The sequence below is a fragment of the Syngnathoides biaculeatus genome, chromosome 23 (assembly GCF_019802595.1).
Source record: "Syngnathoides biaculeatus isolate LvHL_M chromosome 23, ASM1980259v1, whole genome shotgun sequence".
In the NCBI taxonomy this organism is placed as follows: Eukaryota; Metazoa; Chordata; class Actinopteri; order Syngnathiformes; family Syngnathidae; genus Syngnathoides; species Syngnathoides biaculeatus.
The window spans coordinates 14,128,637-14,151,668 of record NC_084662.1 but is presented as its reverse complement, the minus strand read 5'-3'; the positions used below and the strand labels follow the sequence as shown (position 1 = coordinate 14,151,668).

The 23,032-nt window shown below is 41.5% G+C and overlaps 1 protein-coding gene and 1 pseudogene across 2 annotated transcripts; both read right to left on the bottom strand.

Moving 5' to 3' along the window:
• Positions 1 to 7,043: 7,043 nt before the first annotated feature.
• On the bottom strand, positions 7,044 to 8,284 carry LOC133496980 (retinitis pigmentosa 9 protein homolog; annotated as a pseudogene).
• A 3,297-nt stretch (positions 8,285 to 11,581) lies between these two features.
• Positions 11,582 to 22,910, bottom strand: aldh8a1 (aldehyde dehydrogenase 8 family, member A1). Of its 2 annotated transcripts, none has more exons than XM_061811662.1 (8): positions 21,438 to 22,910; positions 21,210 to 21,358; positions 20,193 to 20,340; positions 18,467 to 18,622; positions 17,834 to 17,983; positions 17,502 to 17,758; positions 16,448 to 16,609; positions 11,582 to 15,781 (listed from the first exon to the last, which is right to left on the bottom strand). In XM_061811662.1, the coding sequence occupies exons 1-8, from the start codon at positions 21,454 to 21,456 to the stop codon at positions 15,329 to 15,331; spliced, it is 1,494 nt and encodes a 497-aa protein (XP_061667646.1). In that variant the 5' UTR covers positions 21,457 to 22,910; the 3' UTR covers positions 11,582 to 15,328. The 2 variants fall into 2 exon arrangements, with proteins under 2 accessions (XP_061667646.1, XP_061667647.1); XM_061811663.1 differs by having other exon boundaries at positions 18,471 to 18,536.
• Between the last annotated feature and the right edge of the window lie 122 nt (positions 22,911 to 23,032).

Sequence of the window (23,032 nt, the reverse complement as noted above, 5' to 3'; positions counted from 1 at the left end):
TGAGGATAAGCGGCTAAGAAAATGGATGGATGGAACCTTAATATTTGTGCACTAAGCACACAATGTTTTGCAAAGCATTATTTTATTGGCTGTCCTACTAATTGTGAGCGACTGTAAAATGCTTCAAGCTAACAAAAAGCGCTAGTAGCTACACGGTCTATGCACTGACCTGCCAGATGTGCACAACATCGTCTCGTCGCGGACACCCCGAGCCTACTTTTGTTCTTTATTGTCCCCTTCCTGCTGGGCGGGCAGCTACTTCCTGGCGCCGCGGCGATGAGCAACACGTCGCCCACCGGAAACCCAAGCGAGGTCCTGGGGGGGACTAGACTAAGAGGAGATACAACAGATGAACTTGGAAGAACAATTTGAGGAACACACTTCCAAACAATTCAGGCTGATATTCAGAATATAGAATGGTTCTAAAAAGTCTGCACACCCCTGCTCAAATGCCAGGTTTTTTAAAAAAGCGCTGAAACATTTTGAAACTTTTTCCACAATTAATATGGCCTATAACCAGTAGAACTCAATTGAATTTTCGAAAATCTTTGAGAGGGGAAGTTATTGCATAAATGCACACACCTTCCTTCCTATGCGGCTGTGCTCATTAAGACTGAATGAAACTCATGTTAAGTGGGAGTCAGCACAGACCTGCCACCATTTCATTTATTTTTATTTCATTTATTAAGAAAAACAATAATTTACAGATATTCTTCATTGGCATTTCATTAATAATTGTTTTTGCCCCCTTTCTTGCACAAGCCTAAAGCACAAGTGTCAAACTCAAGGCCCAGGGGTTAGATCTGGCCTGCCACATGATTTTATGCAGCCCACGAAGCCACATCTGGAGTGTCAATTTCCACGACCCTTGTAAAAATCTGTACCAAAATTTCAGATTGTCATATGTCATTAATGATAAAGTTGAGATTTTCCAATAATTTTTGTGTTACCAAATGTGAATAGTCGAAAAACACGTTACCTTTGAATTCTGATTCCAAAACAAGTCCTTAAAATGATGATGTAAATATGATGAGATGATTAAATATTTTTGTTGCACAGTCATAACGGCACCTCTGAACGAAACCGGAGCAACGATGTGGCCCGCGAGAGAAATGAGTTTGGCACCCCCGGCCTAAAGGTTTTGGGCGAACTCTCACTGCCATGTGAAATCGTTCAAAATTATCTTATCTGCCGGATCGGTGAAAACCAGTGTCGAACCTTTTGGTCATAATTGCAAAAAGTTACATTTGGCACAAACGACTCTGGTCATCACTTAAAGAAGAGCATACACTGATTTGTTATAACCACGCTAAACAGAAATCCCTTATGTCCTATATTTTAAGAAAGCGTTGTACCTTTTCCGAACAACGTTTCAATGCTCCTATCATCATTTTGACAGCCGCCTTCGTGTTTTTCTTTTGGCGAGCGGGCAAAGCATACTGATGACATCACTGATGTGGCAGGAAAGACGGCAGAGAGCGAGCGAGGAAGCACATCAAAGCCGGCGCAGGCAGAAAGAGAGAGCACAGGGAGAGAAAAGGGGGCGGGGGGGGATGAAGAGGAAAAAGAAGAGAGATGTAACATGAAGGAGTTGGGAGTAAGTGAGTATCATAAAGAGCATTGGTGATGAGCTCCAGTCGCGCGCCACGGGGGAGCTTGGCCTGCTTTCTCTTGCGGTGCACACACACACACGCACACACACACACACACACACACACACACAAAATGTATACCAATGAGTATTCTTGTACGTGCTTTATGTGTATGATGTAGTAGTTAATGGTAGTTGGTTGGTATGGTACTTTCTGTTACCACGTCTATGGCATTTTTCATTATATGTGGGCATTAACATAGTGGTCTTTCGGTAGCCTTTGTTTGAAATAATTGCAATTTAATCTGCAACTCTTTTTTTTATTATTTATGTCATTTTTATTCTAAGCTTCATTTGAAAGTGAAAAATAGAGTGGAGGATTCTAAGGAATTATTTAAAAGTATATTAATTGTTTTAACTTTGTGTACGTATACATATGAATTGTGGTGGAATTATAATTAGATTTTTTTTTTTTTAACATGACGGCTGTCACGAAACGGGGCTCAAGGGTGGACCCAAATGCACGACTCCAGAGACAGCAGACAGTACAGAGGAAACCTTTATTCGGTCCGAGGTCTGAGATCAGGCAGACAGTCCAAACAATCCGAAGTACTAGTACGGATGGGCTTACGAGGGTGGTCAGTGGACAGGCGTGGGTCGGTGCACGGAGATCAGAAGTCAGGAAAACAGGAGTGCGGGAACGAGGCATAAAGAACAACGATCTAGCGGAGTATTTGTCGTCCCCCGGGTCCGATATGTACTGGGTCTGCGCCTTCTGATTGGCTGGAATCCAGAAGCATGACAACGGCTCATGAACTGAAAGTTACTTGTTGGTTAATGATCAATCTGAAATGCTACCAGTTTGAGATTTTTTTTTTTCGAACAGCTCTGCGAGGCCTCATGTGGTCCTCGAGGGATACCTAGCGCCCATGCTAGGTCCCGAACAATCCCCCCCACAATAAACAGGCGTTTATTCTATAATACTATTGTGCTATTATTGTGATATAACCAAAATAAATATGGGATTTGCTGATGGTAGTGGCACAATTGATTAAGAACCCAAGCAATAATGCTAACTGTTGTGTATGCTTCCCACCCACTCATAATCTAGTAGGAGGGGACACCACAAGTAGGCGAAATATAATTTAATAAACTGTACATTCCAGACACACGAGCAATGGGTGGAATTTGCTGATTAAAAGTCCATAGATGGAAAAAGAGAATTTCACATTGTATGTTCAACTCATCTCAATTTTATTTATACCTGCAAAATGATGTTTGAATGTCAATAAACAACTGCGGTTTTCTAACAGGCGTTTGTTCCTCCCATTGGTGAGGAACACAACTAAAGAAGGAAGAGTTCAAATCTGCTGTATCGTTTAGTACTCGCTCTCGCTTCATTTTATGTTAGCAGCGCCACTCGTCCGTGTCCGTAACTCCTACAGGATTCATTTCTGGACACCGGCCAGCTCCACGTTGGGCCGAAGCTCCTCGCAGTTTCTGTATCGTCGGCAAACCATATTCTGTGCTGATATGAAACGCTGTAATACCACAACTGGTTTTAATTCCTCCTCTGAGTGCCTCATGACAATAGAAGGATGCGGTTGGAAAGGTCCTTCGTGTCCTTTGGCGATCTAAAAAAAAATGTCCACAATGACTTCTAACATGAAAAGAAGGTCACAATTTTGTGGAATGGAGTTCACTTTGTTCCCTACTGCACTTAAAAAAAAAAAAAAAGTATTTCCTGCTTTGGAGAGGGAACAAAAGTCTTTGGCTTTGAGCACACGCACAGATTGAGAGATGAAAAAAATCATATTTGTGACAAGTGTAGGAAAAGGTCAGCGAGCAAAACTGTCGTCAGACGGGACGCGTCTTTGTAAAGTTTTGGGGACTTTTTCTCTCTCTCTCTCTCTCTCGGCTGATGATGACGTGATGAATATTTCATAAAATGTCAGCTTGGAACGCGCGTGTACAAGAAACTTTGTACAACTTTGCTCGACGGTGAAGGCTGACTTGTTGGAAGAAAAATCAATCTGTGTTTCCAAAAAGGAATATTAGCACATGCCTGCAGTCAAAACATCACATTTTTTAAAATATGGAAATTATTCCATGAAGAAATCAACAAATATGGACATTAATTCACTATCACATATTCCTAGAAAAGTAGTACAAAGTAAAAGAAAATTATTATGAGCAACAGTGTTGTATTATTACCAATTAAAAAAAGCCTATCATTGGATTTGTCAAATGTATTGTTTTTATTTCAAAATAATATTACTTGCACATCATTTATATATTTTTTACAGATGAGTATGCATTTAATCATTTGTTTTTAAATTTAAATATTTATTGATGTACTGTAATATTTTTTTACAATAAATACTAATTAATTACTTAATTATTCTTGTAGGTATTATTTTATAAGATATGGAAAATGGACGGATGGATAATTTTTATTTACTCATATTTCTTAATTTTTGTAGTTATTTATTTACGTCACTACATTGATCAGTATAATATTTACCGGTAGTACTGATTTCATAATATTGTTCTTTTGTTAATATATATCTACAGCATGGATTACATTGACTTTATTTTTTCTATCGTATATTTTATCTAAAAAAAAAACTAAAATATTTCTACTTTATATCAGGATGTGTATTTATGCATTTGTTTATATTATTATTATTATTATTATTATGTATACATATTTGTAAAACGACGATATTATACACATACATTGCATAAAATATTTCATTTTTTTAGCCCCCAGTATATTTACTGTAATGCCCTCATTTGTGGAGAAAGGAGAACCACAGTCATCGACGCGTGTATGAAAGTAAACTGAGTACACCCACAAAGAAACTGTTGTTGGCCACAGCTCACACCCAGAAACTCACACACAGACTCACCCCGCCCCTTAAAGCCACATGCATGTAAACCCACACTACAATATGTACAGTATTTCCAGGTCATTTTATACTTGCTATTTGTTTTTCGATGTTCAAATATGTTTGAAGTTAAAGATGAAAGTACGCAGGAGGGGGAAGAATCTTGGATCCTGGAAATTCTGATCAGGCAGATGTTGAAAATTTGTGTCACGATAAACTGGCGTTCCCTGTATCGCAGTGTAGTGATACATGTATAGTACTTGTGCAGGTTTACCGACAGCCACTGTTGCTATATGACTCAGCATTTCAGTGTTTTTTTTTTTTTTTTTTTTTATTAGCCTTCAACAGGCTCCAAGAAAAAGGACAGAATAGTAAAGGATTGGATTGCTCCCGGTGTCATCATCCAGTTTCTGACCAATCCCGACCGACACGCTTGTTGATGAGCGTGCTTTCCCCCCCCGGGCAAAATTGATTGCACTCATCAGCATGGTCATAAAATCATGCCGCATTCTCATTGGTTGAGCTAGTTTGTCCACCGGCAAATGAGCGAGCGGCTGCAGACTGGCAGCCTGGTAAAACTACTCGGCGACTGTGGCACTGCTGCCTGTACACACGTGAAGGGCACACGAGCCGAGCATATAAAGGAAACGTACCTACAGCTACACCCTGAACTGGTCGCCAGACAATCGCAGGGCACATAGAGACAAACAACAGACGCACTCAGAATCGCACCTAGGGGCACTTTAGAGTCTCCAATGAATGCATGATTTTGAGTGCCCGGAGCAAACCCACGCAGGCACGAGGAGAACATGCTAACTCCACACAGGCGGGGCCGGGATTTGAACCCCGGTTCTCCGAACTGTGAGACAGATGTGCTAACCCAGGGTTGTCAAACTCGTTTTTTTCCTCACGGGCCACGTTGTAGTTCGGGTTTTCCTCAGAGGGCCGTTTTGACTGTCAAACAATTAAAAATGTTAAATCGTCTCATCTTGTTTATTCAATCAATTTATGAAGCTGTTTTGGAATCAGACATCAAGGCTAATGTGTTATTCAACACAAAAATGCTTGCAATATCGCAACTTCATCCTTTATGATATACAGTATGACAATTTGAAATTTTGGTACAGATTTTTACAAGAATCATGGAAATGGAAACTCTCAATTTGGCTTCGCGGGCCACATAAAATCATGTGGTGTGCTGGATCTGGCCCCCAGGCCTTGAGTTTGACACCTGTATCCTAACCAGTTACCACCCTGGTGGCTCAAATTACACACATTTGTCTTTTTTTTCCTTTTCTGATATTTGAAAATTGTATTTTAAACTTTGCTCTAAGAGTGCTAGTGCTAAACCTAAGGGAGGCGGGGGGGGGGGGGGGGATTTTCTTGGATTTTTGACAGTTCAAACATTTCCAAAAGTGCACAAAGTTATCCTCCAGAGTTTTTCTTTTCAAATTTTTGAAAATGTCATTTTAATATTTGCATTTAAAAAAAAAAAAGTACAGAGAAATGTGTGTTTGTGTGGAGGTGGGGGGGGGGGGAAACATTTGGGGGTTTTCCAAGTTACTGAAACAAAACCCCAACACACCGCTACTTGGCATTTCTGGGTCACCAAAAACATTTCTCTGTTAAATGCTAACCCTCTTAACGTCACATGATCATGCCCTGCGATTGGCCGGCAACCAGTTCAGGGTGGACCCCGCCTCCTGCCTGATGATAGCTCTGATAGGCTCCAGCCCTCCTGCGACTCTTGTGAGGTTAAGCGGCAAAGAAAATGGATGGATGGATTGATGGATGTCACAGGATCATTAGTGCCAGTTTTTAATTGACGTGCTTCTCGTCTTTTGAAAGGCAGATTTTTGACTGCGTAGTCATGTGATTTGTTTTCGTAGGCTGATGATCATCCGGCATGCGTTCGGCAGCACAGAGCCGCGCGCTCATGACATGAACTCAGATAAACTCTCTTCTCCTTCCTTGGCTATTTATTACCTGTCTGCTCCCCTGCGAAAATGGTTCAGGATGACAAAAGCACGGAGAAAAGATGATGGAAAGTGAATGAAGCTGACAGGGAAAGCTGCAGATAGAAGTGCAGTTGCATTACTGTATTATTACTTCGATATTCATATGCTGGGTCAACACTGCCCTTTGGAAAATGTTCAGAGGCAGGAATGGGAAATTGCATTTTTCCAGGAGCCCCCCCCTCCCATAAAAATGCTGGCACGGCTGCTTCAGAGCACCCCTTTGTCAGGGCTAAGTGTGCACACATCACGGCGAGAAAAGCAAAAAGACAGAACAACCGATTTAAAGCGCGATTCGAGCGCCAGCGTGTGGAACGGGTCTCCGGCCTGAGGTCGCTATTTTAGACTGCCTCGCTGTCGCAAATTATTCCACCAACGGGGGCTTTAAAGCAGTAACTCAAACATGGAGTTATGTAATCATACAGGAACGATTCTTTCATCTATTTAAAAAAAAAAAAAAAAAGTCATCTAGTTTTCACCTGGACGAAAGGGGACTCGTCACCTGCGGGTGGGACAAGTTCTGAAGGCGCATTTCCTGACCACGACTCAATCGGACTAGGAGGACGACGCGCGCTTGTGCTTCTTCTTGCGTTTCTTCTTCTTGCCCTCCTTTTTCCTTCTCTTTGTGCCGCTATCTGAATCAGAGGACGAGGACGTGGTTTCCTGGAGAAGCTGCTGGATCCTGCTTTCTTTCCCGTTTCTTCCGTTTTCCCGGAACAGGTCGTACATGGGGTCTTCGTGGACCGCGCGGAACCGCTCCAGTTTCTGGTTGCCTTTGATGGAAAAACGGACACTCCCGGTCTCCCGTGCAATGGCCCTGGCGTTTGCACCTCCAACACTGCATTACCTTCACCTCCTTGCCCAGCGGCATCCAAAGGCCCTTCGTGCGCGTGTCCTCATTTCCTGGTTCGGCAGGAATGCAGTCCTCGGGTTTCTCCTCGTGCTCCTTCATGTATCCAGGCGAAGGCTTTTCAATAGGATGTTTCAATGTGTTTGAAGTTTTGGACTTGCTGGTTGAGTCTCGTCGTCCTCCTTGGACGTCGACTTGTGTCGTTTGCGCTCGCTCGTCTTTCTCTCTCGACCTTTTCCTACCCGACGTTTTGTGGCAACGGTTGTTAAACACACAAATAATAATAATGGCGAGCAAATCCGTTTCAAGCTACTTTAGGGGAAGTACGAAGACGCTAACAACTGTTAGGCTAAGTTGACGGCAGCATCGCAGCTGATTAACAGTTGATGTTCGAGCAGGACAGAGAATTTCTCGTTTTTCATGATTTGAAACCCTCATTTTGTGTGCTCAGCAATTTTTTGGGATGATTCATGTTCGGCAGAGTTGTCGGTAAGACCTCCCTGTGGCGTGTCAAATCGCCGACATTAACGATAATATTGTAAGCGGGTGAAAAATGGATGTGAGCGCTGATATGTTCCCGGTGGCATCTCCAAGGCCCTCCACCGCCCCTCATGTAGTACTGTATTGTTCTTCTGTGTACATCTCGAACAATGGTAAGATAGTACCGAGCCACTCGTGTGCTTCCCGTGTGGTGCCTCGCTGTCTGCAGTCCCCGACTGGCCCGCTCGCGAGCGCACAGCACCGTCGAGGAAAGACCACGGACGCACGCTGAGCTATTTCCAGAAGCTTCCTCCAACCTTTTTGGCGCAACCCCAAATTTGGCCCACTCCCTTTCTGGACGCCTGATCCCAGACGCGCGGCGTCGACTCATTAGCGTGATCTGGACTCCGATGTGCTGGAGTACGCTAATGTCTTCCCGGATATGCTGAGTCGGCATCCCTCGCGCACTGCCTGGCGCCAGCGAACCTTTTTATGCCATCATTGTTATTGATAGCAGAAAATGGGAGAGTTTGTGGGGTGAAATTAAACTACGATTAGTTGTAGTATCATTAGTAGTGGCCTTAATAGCCACAGTATCGTTAGTATTATTATATTAGAAGTAGCATTAGTAGTATTATTACCATTAGTATTTGGACAATTATTAGTGGTACTATCACTAGTAGAGGCATTAAAAGTTGCTGTAGTACTAGTAGTAGTATCATCAGTGTTAGATTAGTAGTAGCTGCACTAATAATAGTAGTAGTAGTAGTAGTAGTAGTAGTATCGGTAAAAGTACTATATTACTACTAGTAGCAGTAATACTAGTGTCATTACTATTAGTAGTATAGTCTAAAATGGAATTCATTAGTACGAGTAATAGGAGGTGTATCATTAGTAAAACTCAAAGACCAAGTCCGAAACCTCGGACCTGACTTTCGACGGTCATATCAAATCAATGAGTAAAACAGCTTTTTAAAATATTTGGAACATATCTAGAGTGAAGACTTGGATGCATCAAGCAGACCATGAAAAGCTCCTCCATGATTTTTATCATAAATAGACTTGACTATTGTAATGGTCTTCTGACTGGACTCCCTAAAAAGAGCATTAAACAGCTGTAGCTCGGCTTCTGACCAAAACAAAGAGGTCAGACCATATAGTTCGAAATCTAAAGTCCATGCACTGGTTTAGGGTAGCTTTATAAATGACCAAATGGTTTAGGTCCTGAATACATGAAAGAAATGCTGACGGAATACAAACCCAGTCGGGCTCTGAGATCGACTGACTCGGGCCTAAAACTGGAGTGTAGAGTCCAAAGCAAACACGGTGAAGCAGCATTTAGATATTATGCAGAAATTTTTTTAATAAATTGCCAACAGAGGCCCCAAGTGTGAGTATTAATCTGTCAGATTAAAAAGTTCTTTTTTTTCCCTCATGGTTTGCACTTTTCAGTGATATCTCTGCCGTTTTACTTGTACCTTTGTTTTCATTTTTGTCCTCAGTTTTAAACCTTTTATTCGTTGGTATTTAAATGCTTTTAACGTTGCGTTAGCTTGTGTATGAAATGCGCGATACAAATACATTTGCTTTGCTAGTAGTGGCATTAGTAAAAGTAGTACAAGTAGCATTGCTATCATAAGAAGTAGTAGTCGTACCTTTAGTATTATTAGTAGAATAATTTGTACTGGTAGTGATTTTAGTAGTATCTTGTGTAGCGTCATTAATAGTGGCATGAGAAGTAGTAGTAATAGCAGTAGTGGTACCAGTAGCAGTATTATGATTTGTACTGTCCCAATAGCAATTAAAAAAAAATAGTACTAGTTAGCAGACCTACTAGTACAGTATTTTCCACACTATAAGGCGCACTGCATTATAAGGTGCATATAATCAACACTACAGTAGAGGCTTGGGTTATGTTACGTATCCATTAGATGGTCTGCGCTAAAGGCTCAATATTGATCTACATATAAGGCGCACCTGATTAAAAAGGCGCACTGTCAGCTTTTGAGAAAATTAAAGGCTCTTAGGTGCGCCTTATAGTGCGGAAAATACGGTAATATCATTCGTCTTAGTATCATTAGGATTATCAATCACAGTGGCAGTAGCAGCAGAATGCTTTGTAAGATTATAACAATTAGTCGTATCATTATTCATAATTCTCATTGAATTTATCATTTCAAAATCATTTGCATTTAAAGTAAAATCTTGAGAATAACAGCGGTGCTACACTCCTGCGTCATTACACAATGCTGACAAAACCAGATCTACGTTTGAAAAATTGGAGCGGACCAGCCAGGGCACCTCATTAGCATTAGAACTTTAAAAAAATATATATATTTTCCCGCGTACTATAAAATCAACGAGATGACAAATGTACTAAAACACAGGGATGAGTTATGTACATGTCAAGTATCGACTGTACATTCGTCAGCTTCTTTCAAAAGCAACGAAGAATCCCCGGAAAGTGTCTCCCCCTCTCAGGAAAGGCATGTGGGGGGGTTGGGGGGGTTGGGTCATCCATTGTAGTCAGCAGACAACCCAAAGCGTTCCACTGAGTACTGGACATACTGCACATACGTGCGTGTGTCCAGGGTCGACAACGCCGTTAATCAAACAAGCAAACAATTGACCTTGCAGTACTTGAATTCGTAAATATTAGATGAGACATTCAAGTTCATTGCGGAAGGATGGACACGTACCTACGAAATGTAACAATCATCAGCGTAATCGTGTAGTTGCACATGTCACAACATCAATTTAATTCACCAATGTATGTTGTTGTTTTTTTTCCCCCCTCAATCAATATCTGTCGATTCTCCAGGTCAAGGAAATACACAAAGGTTAAGTCAGGGCGAGTGGCGCGGGCAAGTATGCCACTAGGCTAACGATATCGAACGCTACGCTTTTGACATCGGTCCAAAATGTCGAAAACGCTCAATTTGCGTCACTCCGCCCGGTCGATGGGAGATTGTTTGCTCGGGAGGTCAGTGACTGATTCACGTGCGGTCGGCCACATTGTTTGCCCGCGAGCGGGCGTGGCCTCAGAAGCGGTGTGTCTCGAAGCCGCCAATAGGATGTTGACGTCTCCGTCAATGAACAGGCAATGTGTATTCATATGATGATGATGATGATGGACAATTGAGTAATCTGAGGATTGTTACTGCGGAGGTTACGTTTTTGTCCCTATTTATAAGGAAGTGAGCAGGATTAGTCACCTTTTACCATTGATGTTATTATTTGTTTATGATTGAGGTTTTTTTCAGGGAGAATTGAGAATTAAGTGGCAATTAATTTGCAAAAATATATATATATATTTTGGGTGTAGAAGTCAAATTGGGGCTTGCAATTTTCGCTAATTATGGGATTATTTATTTGTGTTTTATGTATGTTATTACAGTCTAGTCAAAAGTATTGGAAAAGCAAGATCACATTTGGGTTTCAGATGAAAAGATGAATATGAGATTTATTGATTGATATTGATTTATTTCAATCTAGATGTGTGAAACGGCTCAGGACAGAGCACCTTTTGTTTGAAGCCACCCAGTTTCCAAGTGAGCAAAAGTATTAAAACAGACATTATTAAATTAACTTCTAGTAAATAATTAAAATTCACTGATGGTGTAGTGGTACACATGCCTGAACTTCCGACTCATTGACTTCACCAGACTTGCATTCTACATTTGAAATGGTTTTCGGGGCCTTTATTAAGCCTCTTTCAGTTCTTGGGTTTTTTTTTTTTTTTGGGGGGGGGGGGAAATTCCTTCCTTCTTTCTCTTCTTCAGCAGGTAAAATGCATGCTCCCTTGGGTTAAGGTCTGGTGATTGATTTGGGCAGTCAAAGACCTTCCACTTTGTCATTTATTATGTTGAAAGTGTGTTTTGGGTCATTGTTTTGTTGCATGATGCTTCTCTTCTCCTTTTGGAGATCTATTTGGGGGCAAAGTCAAATTCTACATTTAAAAAAAAAAAAAGGTCAAATTTGAATAAAAATTTTTTTTTTAAACAAAGGTTTCGGGGTGTTGCTGGAAGTCAAATTTGCAAGTGTGGATTGAAAATAGCCCGAGGGCATACGTGACACGACACGAAGTCACTGAGCAGGAATGACTATATTTTATATATATATCTCAGTGAGATCAGCTTGTCGTGTTTCATTTCAATGTGCACTCTTGAACCAGACGTGGCCACGGCAATCGCTCAGACGCCAAACACAACCATCTGGTCCCACCAACAAAACCAGTAGGTTGCTGGATCAGTCAGCAACGATTCCTCCCGAGTCCCCTCTGCCATACTACACAGTTTCCTCTGCAACCCATCTCCCACGCACACACACTAGCAAACCCTGGTGTCACATTACAATTCAAACAAAACACTTTGCAACGTGACACCACTGTTCTTTTGTTTTTCCCAAAATACGATTGTTACCAATTACTCAGACACTAGAAACAGCTATTAAAATATGTTTTGGGGGGGTGGGAAAACAGCATTTCAAAGCATACTTGTTGGACTAATGGTGGTCCTTGACAAAATGGACCTAAATGCTACATTTTCCGAAAAAATCCTTTTTAAAAAATTGCAAGATAATTGCTAAAACTTCAAAGACTCTCCTTTTTTAAACCCCAAATTGCCACAAAATGCAACATTTTGCCACAACTAATGCAATATTTTGCTCCAGATTGCAACATTTGACCATAACCACGCCCTACTCCACATTTTGCCCCACAGTCGAGGGGACGAGTGGGCAGTGGCTACTTTGAAGAACTTTCAGACTGTATGATTTTTAGAATGTGTTGCTCAAAACCAACGAGATTCTTGCTCAAACCCCATGAAAGTGTCAGAGAGGAGAATTGCGAGCGTGAGAGTGCCGACAATTCTGCACCCGGGTGGTGTTTTTTCTGTGTTTTGTTCAACGTTCAGACTTGTTGTCGAGCGACTTGTCAACAAGGCTGCTGTGTGGCGAATGTAGGCCACGGGGAAAAGCGGGTAAATCAAGGTTACCTCTCTTTGGCTTTGCCGCTGAGATTAAACACACGTCGGCAGACGACCTGAAGAAATGCTTGCTTCATATTTGACGTAATTAAAATGTCCTTCAATTTTCTATTGGGCTCGTTTCTTATTCAGGTTGCACAAGTGAGCTTGAGCCTATCCCTGCTGTCATTGGACAAGAAGTGAGCAACATCCAGGACTTGGCCTTAAAGTCTGCTAGCTTAATGCTAACACTTAATGTCATGGACAGCCTGACAAACAGCATTCATGTGGTAGTGTTTTAACAAGATGGCCACAAATGGTGGCGCAACACATGCAGAAAGATAACACTTACGGGCATATATAGTTATTAGTTTGTCTGCACTACCATATAATATTGTCTGGCTGTCACCCCGAAAAGCAGAGCCACAATGAATTGAAACATTAACTAATGATGGACAAACTATTACAATCATTATATTTAATTTGATTACCATATTACATGTATGTTTATAAAGAGTACAATATTGTCATGAACCGACGGTGTGGGGCTGGACCCAAATGCAGGACTCCGAGACGAGGGCATGATGTTAGGCGTGGTTTATTCAAGGAACAGCGTCATACACGCTGTAAGCAGGTCGAGAAGGCAGAGGCACAAAACGCTAAGCAAAGGCAGGATCCAAACACGTAAAGGAAGGTCTGATGACGAGCAGACAAACTAGGAAACATGAACTACGCCTTGACAATGACTATGACACATTAACTAAGACAGGACTAAATTGTGGTGGCACACAAACGCTGTGACGAGGATAGCTCACTATTCTCAGTGGTGGAGATTCCTAGTGTCAGTGAATGCAACTCACTAACTCAGGGCAACGATTCATTTAAATATGAAAAGCTGTTTCGAGTTACAAGCCGGATCCCGGAAAACAAACTTGTGTCACAAGGCACGATTTAGCAGCAACAAGCTTAACTTCACGCACTGTCCCGGTGAAGTCACTTGATTTCAAGTTCACACATTTCTTGTTTGTCTTGTTTTTGATTTACTACAGTTTAAACAACACGGCTGATGTCATTTTCCATACAGACAAACTAAACAGCGTAACAAGTTCTCCTTTATTCAGCGCTCTAACGTCAGCTCCAGGCGGCGAGAGAAGGAGCCGGACTTCAGGCGATGACGCAAAGCAGAAAACTGTGGACGTGGGAAAAGGTCCAAAGTCTGCTGCTGACTGCTCGCTCGCATCATAAATTTATAAGTCAAATTTTGCTCATGCCAGCGCTCGCTAATCTACCACTGACATCGCGTCTGATGACAGCATGACCCACTATGACATGGCTTCATTCACTAACGAGTCACAATATTAGGCACAACACCCAAAAGTCAATGTATCATTGCCACCTAGTGGTGTACAACCAGACTGCACTCATACGGATATAAACATTGCTGTAACATCCATTTTCCAAGCTGTTTATGCTCACAAGGGTCCTGGAGCCTATCCCGGCTAATTTCAAGCGAAAGGTGGATGACGCCCTGAACTGGTCTCCGGTCAGTTGCAGGGCACATATCGACACCATCACTGAGTGGGAATCGATCCCACGATGCCCACACCAGCGTCAGACGCATGTGCCACTACACCATCAGTGATTTTTCTAATAAAATTACAAAAGATTAGGACTTGCTTCACAAAATCTCTAATATTTTAGACCTTTTCCTCATATATGACTTTATTTCCATTAAATTAAGCTAAAAAATAATTAAAATATTTATTTTAAACATATTATATTTTTGTGTAATATTTTATAACTGTATTATTACCCATAATTTTATATTTCTCATGAAGTATTTAAAAAAAACCTTTTACAATATTGTATTCTTGCAAATCACTAAGTTATCATGTATGATTAAAAAGAAAAAATGGCAAAATTACTATATGATTGTTCCTCATAGTGGAAGTTTTGATGAAATATTTATTATGAACTCATTCTTGTAAAATATTTTTTTAATGTAAAATGACCATGGTGGCAATATTTTTTATAGAATATGTGTACAAATTCAATCCCCCCCACAACCCTCCTCAAAAAAAAACCATCTCCAAGATTAGCATCATTTTTGCCACGGGCCACATTGTAGTTATGGTTTTATGACAGTGAAATCATAAAAATCTCTGACCACCTAATCATATTTACACCAGGAATTCATGAAGCAGTTTTGGAATCATAAATCAAAGGAAGGGTTTTCCAACTATTATTGACATTTGGGAACACAAAAATGCTTGCAATACCTCAATATTATCATTTAGGATATGACAATGGGAAATTTTGGTGCAAATTTTAGCAAAAATCGTGGACGTTGTGACAAATGGTTTGCCTCCGTGGGCCACATAAAATCATGTGGCGGGCCGGATCTGGCCCCCGGGCCTTGAGTTTGACACCTGTGCACTAATCAATCGCTCTGCAGATGATATGACAAATGAACGGCGGTGAAACAGCTGGGAAAGAAAAGTGACGTTTCCACACCTGAGCTCCTCCTAAACGCGCTTTCAGTGTTTGATGGTAATGGTCTTGATCTCGGTGAAGAAGTGGTAGGAATCCTTCCCCCCTTCCCTGCCGACGCCAGACATCTTCATGCCTCCGAAGGGCAGCATGAGATCCCTCACCAGCCAGCAGTTGGTCCACACCAACCCCGCCTGAAGCCTCGCGGCCACACGGTGCACCTTGGCCACGTCGCGGGACCACACGGTGGCCGCCAGTCCGTAGCGCACCCCGTTGGCCTCGGCCACCGCCTCGTCCTCGCCGTCGAAGGGGCTGACGCAGGTGACCGGCCCGAAGATCTCCTCCTGCATGACGCGGGAGCCCCGCGGGACGCCCGTGATGACGGTGGCGCCCATGAAGTAGCCGTTGGCGTAGCGTTCCGGGAGGTCGAGCGGATCCACTCCTTCGCCGCAGTGCACCGTGGCACCCTCGGATTTGGCGAGGGTCACAAAGCCACGCACCTGGACAAAGAAAAAAGGTGGCTAAACAGCTAAAATGCTCGGTCGATAAGTTACTACTACTATTCCAAGTAACATAATCAGGAGACTGCGATTGACTGGCAACAAGTTCAGGGTGTACCCCGCCTCCTGCCAGTTGACAGCTGGGATAGGCTCCAGCACTCCCCGCGACCCTTGTGAGGATAAGCGGCAAAGAAAATGGATGGATGCATGGATATTCAGGAGATAAGTGGCGAAGATGCTAGGTGGTTACAATTCTGGGATGCTAAGTGTCAACCTTGCTAAAATGCTAGGTGGTGAAGTTCACAATATTATTCTCTTAAAATTCGTATTTTCCTCGTGATAGGAACAGAAAACAGATTTTTTCAAATGTAATTTTGCAACACACAATTACTCATTTTTTCAAGTAATAAAATGGATTTTCAAAATACATATTTCAACCCAAAGATTTTCACTTAATGGTTGTATTTAGAGGAGTTATGTCTTCATAAAATATACTGATACACAAGTTTTTGTTAGCATGATTTAAAGTAAAATAGTGATTGTTGTGATACGTCTTCTCATAATGACTTTATTCTCTTAAAAATCTAGTTTAACGACTGTACAACTTTATTCTCATTTAATTTTTTTTCCATTTTCCAATTCAGTGCCCGTATTTTTCCCACTAACCTTTTCCAAGTGGTCCTTGCTGATGAGCGCACCATTGTTGTTGGTGGCGTCGGAAGGCACGCCGGTCTTCCACTTCCTGGCCGCGGCCACAAACTTGTCCAAGAAAACCGGGTAAACGCTCCGCTCCACGTAAATCCGACTGGTGCACAAGCAGATCTCTCCCTGGAATGACATATTTGAGTCATTAATAAAACAAAATGTAGTTACGTTACCGTAATTTCTCGAGTATAATGCGTCCTGAAGTATAATGCGCACCCCCAAAGTTGACCTAGAAAAAAAAAAAAAAAAAAAAAACAGGAAAACCCTTCAACCAATGTACAATGCGCACCTCCAATTTGCCGCAACCCATATGCTCAAAACATTATAAATTATCTGTATTTATATTTTGTTATAATTGTACTTGTATTGGTTTTCAAAAAAAACTGTCCATACACCAATCATTAATAATAATCATTGTATAAGTGCTGATATCGCCATAATATAATCTCGAGAGAGGCCACAAGACTTGTCCTCAGAAAAGGATGGCACAACATTTTATTAATACTATTGATAACACATATTACACTCTACTACTACTATTTAACAATGTTTAACTTAAACATTTTTTGCATTGGGGGCACACATTACCTTAATATATATTAATGTGTAACATCAGACATCAACTATCATATTGAAATGTATATGTATGCATTTTTTACCACTCTATGTACCTGTATACGACTATAGAATGTGATTGTATTATTATTATTAGTTTATTTATTGTATTATTTTTATTTTTCATCCATACCTAAATATAAGGCGCTCTCTTAACTCATTGAAAATATTTTTGGAAAAATTTGCGCATTATTTTCGAGAAATTAGGGTAGTTTCCCCTAGGCCAAACAATCAAGTAATGATAAAAACAAAAAAAAGCATGGATGGATTTTTACTCGGCCCGTGCTGCACCACTCACACATGGCTCCACACTTTCACAAGTGGCGTTTCATTCCTCTCATGTGGACACTCCAGTTCACTCCACTTAAATCAGTTTCTCAGTGCCCAAAATCCCACTCACCTGATTGGAGAAGCTGGAGCGCACGGTGGTCTCGATGCATCGGTCCAGGTCGGCGTCGGCGAAAATGACGGCAGGGTTCTTGCCTCCGAGCTCCAATGACAGTTTCTTACAATAGGGGGCGCTGCGCTCGGTGATACGACGGGCTGTGGCCGTGGACCCCGTGAAGGAGATCAGGGGGACGTCGGGGTGACCGACGAGGACGTCTCCCGCCCTGGGGCCTGTCCCGAATACGACGTTGACCACACCTGGAGGAACACCTGAAGGACCAGGAGGAATTTTACGTGTTGTTCACACCAGGCTTTTGAGGTTCTTTAATCGAAACGTGGTCCTACCAGCCTGCTGCATCATCTTGCACATCATCCAGGCGGTCACTGAGGTCATCTCGCTGGGTTTGGCAACGACCGTGTTCCCCGCAGCGATGGCCGGTGCGATCTTCCAAGTCAGCAGGTAAAGAGGAAGATTCCAGGGGCTGATCAGACCAGCTGTATAACAAGAGGAACCTGATTGGAACACTAACTTCAAATACAGGAGTTCCATTTCAGCAGGGGTATCAAACTCGATTTTTCTCACGGGCCACATTGTAGTTACGGTTTCCCTGAGAGGGCCGTTACGACTGTGAAACCATAAATGAAGGGTAATGGGGTTTTCAACTACAGTATTGTTGTTTGGTAACACAATAATGCTTGCAAATTCTCAACGTTATCATTTATGGTATGACAATTTGAAATTTTGGTACAGATTTTAAGAAAAACCACGGAAGTTGATACACATCATTTGCCTTCACGTGCCACATAAAAACAATGCAGTGGGCCGGATCTGGCCCCCACGCCTTGATTTTGACACCTGTGTTTTACAGGGTTAGTCAGTTCTGTAACCGAGCTCGCAACTCCTTTTACTCACAGAGTGGTGCCTTACAATACCAGTTTGATTTGTTCCGTGACCATGCGAGTATATCAAAACCCTACCCACACCAACTGGGCAGCGCATGGTGTAGTTGAGGCAGCCCACGTGGTCCATCTGGCTGCAGTCGTTGGTCTGGTGGAGCACCGACGAGGCGAAGAAGCGAAAGTTGTACACCGATCGGGGAATATCGACGGTCCGTGCAAACGTCAATGTTTTACCTGGGAATGTTGCACAAGAACAGTCACCACCAGGGGGCAAAATTTAGAGCACGTGCAGAAAGAATCTCCACTAATGTCACACACATTAGGGCACAATATAATGAGAGACTTAATACAAAAGCTGAGGATCATTGCTACAATTACCCAAGGAGTACCACAAATGTCCTTACTTGGACCCTTTTTCTTCTGTCATCCACTGAAAGTACCTACTGTACATAAATCCAATAATTTTTTTCTCCAACCTGGATTGGTCGACTGTCAATCAAAGGGCACACAGACAGGCAAGCTCTCATACTCATACGGTCACTTATTGGGAATTGAACTCATGCTGCCTTCACCAAAGTCCATTGAGAAAACCACTACACGGCCAGTGACAGAATTTCCATAACAGGAAAGCCTCGGCTTTTGAACGTCCCTGTTTTCGAACAAATCAGCTTTCGAATTAAAATTTCGAGATTTTTTTGCTTCCGTTTTCGAACGATAATCAGTACTCGAACGTCCCCGACAAAACCCAGAAATAACATATTGCGTGCAGCCAGACTAGCTGACCCACGACGCGCTTTGTTGTGAATTCCCATGCCGAACAAAAAACCCCAAAAAATAACATAATGGGCGCGGGCGCAAGCAGCTGACCCACCCACGACGCGTTTTTTTTTTTTTGTCTATTCCAACCCCCCCCCAAAAAAAAAAACAAAAACAAAAAAAACGAAATGACATGACCCGTGTGGCGCACTTTTGTCATTCTGTATAATGCAGCCTCTGTACACAGACGTGTCCTGGTAGTGACTGTTGTTTTTCTTCTCATCTCATTCTCTTCATCTCGGAATTAACCCCCAATCATGGCTCCAAAGAAATGCTTTCCCGCCCTCAATATTGTTTGTTTAAAGTTATTCTGCACTTTTGTTAATGAAAAAAATTTTTACAAGGCTGGGGTCCAAGTCGCTACAGATACAGCAATACGCTCCCAGCCTAGCGTATTCTACCACTAAAGCATACATTTTAAGCAAAAAATGAATATATTTCATAAATTATTTTATTATATAAAGTATTTAAACTATACATGTATTTCTACTATGCTGTTTATTATTAGGAAAAGCTTAAGAAAATGCCTTAAAAAGCCAAATTTGGAACACATTTATTCTTTCATTCACTTTAATGGGAAAGATAGATTCAGTTTTCGAACAATTCACTTTTCAAACCGTTTTCTGGAACAGATTGTGGTCGAGAACCGAGGCATCACTGTATTTTCAAAAGGAATCATCGTGAGAAACAAGAAATTGGCTTGGGCACCACTGAGTGGCTGAAAGTCATTGAAGTCAAACTCCTCTCACTAGTGTGCGGTGAGTGATTATTAAGTAAGCTGTGGGAAATTATTCACTATTATTTAACTGGTTCAAAACATTATTATTTACTACAAAAATATTTCCCAGTGATGTATAGTGAGAGGCAGAACATCCACCTTTTGTGAAATTTTTGTTTGGGGGGTGCAAAGTGAAAAATTTTTCTTCTAGATTTTGGGAAATAGCGCTTGGGAAAGTGACACAAATGAGCACATGGGAACCGCACTCACCTTGGTCTTTGGACTCGGCCTGGGCAAACTCTTCTAGGTGTGCCTCGATTAGGTCTGCCAACTTGTTGAGGATCTGAGCCCTCTGCTCTGGACTCTGAGCGGCCCAGCCTGGGAAGGCTTCCTTGGCTGCAGCCACCGCATCCTCTACCTGCGTACGGAACAAATTTGATACAAGGTCCACTGTGAGGCTATCTGGCTCATACGCTTATTGACCGTTGCATAGAAATAATAATGCTCAGTTGGGGTATTAACTCATTCGCGACTAGCCAGTTTCAAAGTCGCTCCCCATCAGGCCATTTTTGAGCATTCTGACTGATCTTTCCATTTCTCTCCCTCACAATTGTTACTAGCCGAAAATGCACTGCCTAATCTTTATCTTATACTCAAAAACTATGCTGATCTCAAATTCAATGCGATACTTCAATTAACCTAAAAAACATCTGTCCATACTTAATCTAAGCCGCTTGTCCTCATAAGGTTCGGGGAATTGTTGCCTATCCCAGCTATCTTCGTGCTGGAGGCTGGGTACACCCTCAACTGGTTGAGAGCCAATCACAGGGAAAATAGAAACAAAGATCCATTCGTACTCACATTCACACCTATGTGCAATTTAGTGTCTCCAAATAATGCATGTTGCATGCAAGCGTGTGGAGAAACGTGGAGTTTCCAATGAAACTTTAAAGACCACACAGGTGAATTTTATAAAGGTCAGCGAATGTAGTATGACGGAGATTTTGAGCCTTAAATGTTAAGCAAAAGGTCTAAAAATTCAGTCTTGCGTGTGCACGTGTTTAATGATTTACTCCTGTTGACTCAGCAGAGAGCAAAGGTTCTTGTCATTTTTGTCATTACCACATGCGACAATTCAACATTAGAAGCACTTTTTACCTTTTTCCCCCCTCTCAATAGCGTCAACACACTGGAAGACTCAACTCAAATGCAACAATTTTAACAGAAAAGTGAAAACGCATGCAAAGTGGATTCAGTTTTAATGAAATTGATGAACATCCTACCTACCGCTTCCTCACCGCTGTCCGGCACTTTGCAGTATACTTCGCCCGTGGACGGGTCGTATGAGTCGATGTGACTCCGACACGGGACAAACTTTCCTCCAATGAAGTTCTCCAGGACCAACATGGTGCGAGGCTCTATACTGCTTCGCGTTTCTGTCAATTAAAAATGTAAATAAGGAGATGAAAGCAGTCAGCCTGGAAAAGAATCTGAGTGCAGCACTGCCCACTTTACCAGTTCTGCTGAGACTCATTACAGGAAACCAGATTTGCGCAGGAAGTGTGCCCTTGGTGCTTTTTCATACCTTTGGTACCAAAATAAAGAAACTGCGATGCAAGGTATTACACAGACATGACAAGTCAACAAATTACAATATTTAAAAAAGCATCAGTATGATGGGTATCACTACTTTGAACTTTAATGTGGAAAAAATAAATTTGAATTGAAACACCAGGAAGATGAAGGGGCGGCAATTTGGAAGTGAAAAATTGGAAAGATATTTGAAAAACTGAAAAAAATAAATATGAAAAACTATGTTTAACCCTCTCTGGACCAAATAAAAGTTTGTAATTTTGTAAAATGTTATGCTTAGACTTAAAATAGAGAGGGTTTTTTTTCTCTATATGGCTTTTCAAAGATATCTAGAATCAATAAATTACTTTATGCATATTTTGAAAGACTTAAAATTTTTAATTATACTACACCTGTTGCAAATTTGTAACCCCTGCCCAGAAAGTTAAGTTTTTTTTTCTCTATATGGCTTTTCAAAGATATCTAGAATCAATAAATTACTTTATACATATTTTGAAAGCCAAAACTTAATCAAAGGTGACCATGATTAGGTTTATAAAGGCAGAAATTTACAAGTCACGAGTGCAGCTAGTGACTTACACTGGTAACATTCTCTTGATTTAATTACAATTAATATTAAAGGAGTGCATCATGTACATGAACTAATCCCACTAACCGACATAGAGGCATCACTCCTGACCCAAAACGGATCCATTTAGGGTCACCCTCATCGGGTGTTTGGGCTGGTCCCTCATGTAGGACTTGCTTGCCCTTCGTGACCCTGGCAATAAGGTAACCGCTTAGGAAGGAGGCCAATCCAACTCAAGAAAATGTTTTCTTGTTCCTCTCTCAAGGGAAACCTCCCTTGACTAATCTCACCATACACACACACACACAGGCAAAATAAAGAGATCGGATCACCTCAGCCCGTATTTGTTTTCCCCTCAAATGGTGCCCAGAGGTACAAGTGTCAGAAAGCACAATATTTGCTCAGAAGTTATCATAAAACCACAAAGTAGTATCAACATTAAAATCACTTTGGCGTGACATGAAAGCGATTGTGAAGCCACTCGATTTAGGCTATTACACATGCTGGCTCATTATCAGTGCGCGTAGTAAATTTTACTCACTATTTACTCGCTTACTCCTTTGTTAACTTTTCCATCAAATTAACGTACCATTCTTAACTAAAAAAAAAAAAAAGTTATTAAATATGTCTAACATTTGAACTTAGGTCATTGAAATCTATCAAAAAAAATTATCTACTGAACAAGAACGACAAGGTAGTGTGTGTGTATACATACACACACATATATATGTATATAAATCATGTCGTGATTTCTTTTCCTGCATTTTTTTTTTTTGTTTTGAGTTGTGAGCATCCTCTAACAATTAGCACCATTTTTAAAGATCTTATGCCTTTGGCTTTTAGTCCATGGGAGTAGCTGAAAATTGATTTTTTAAAAAAGAAAGGTTTTGTTGGCGGTTTAATATGTGGTGCAAACCTTATTTTCCCCCACCATCAAGAGAGGGAAAAA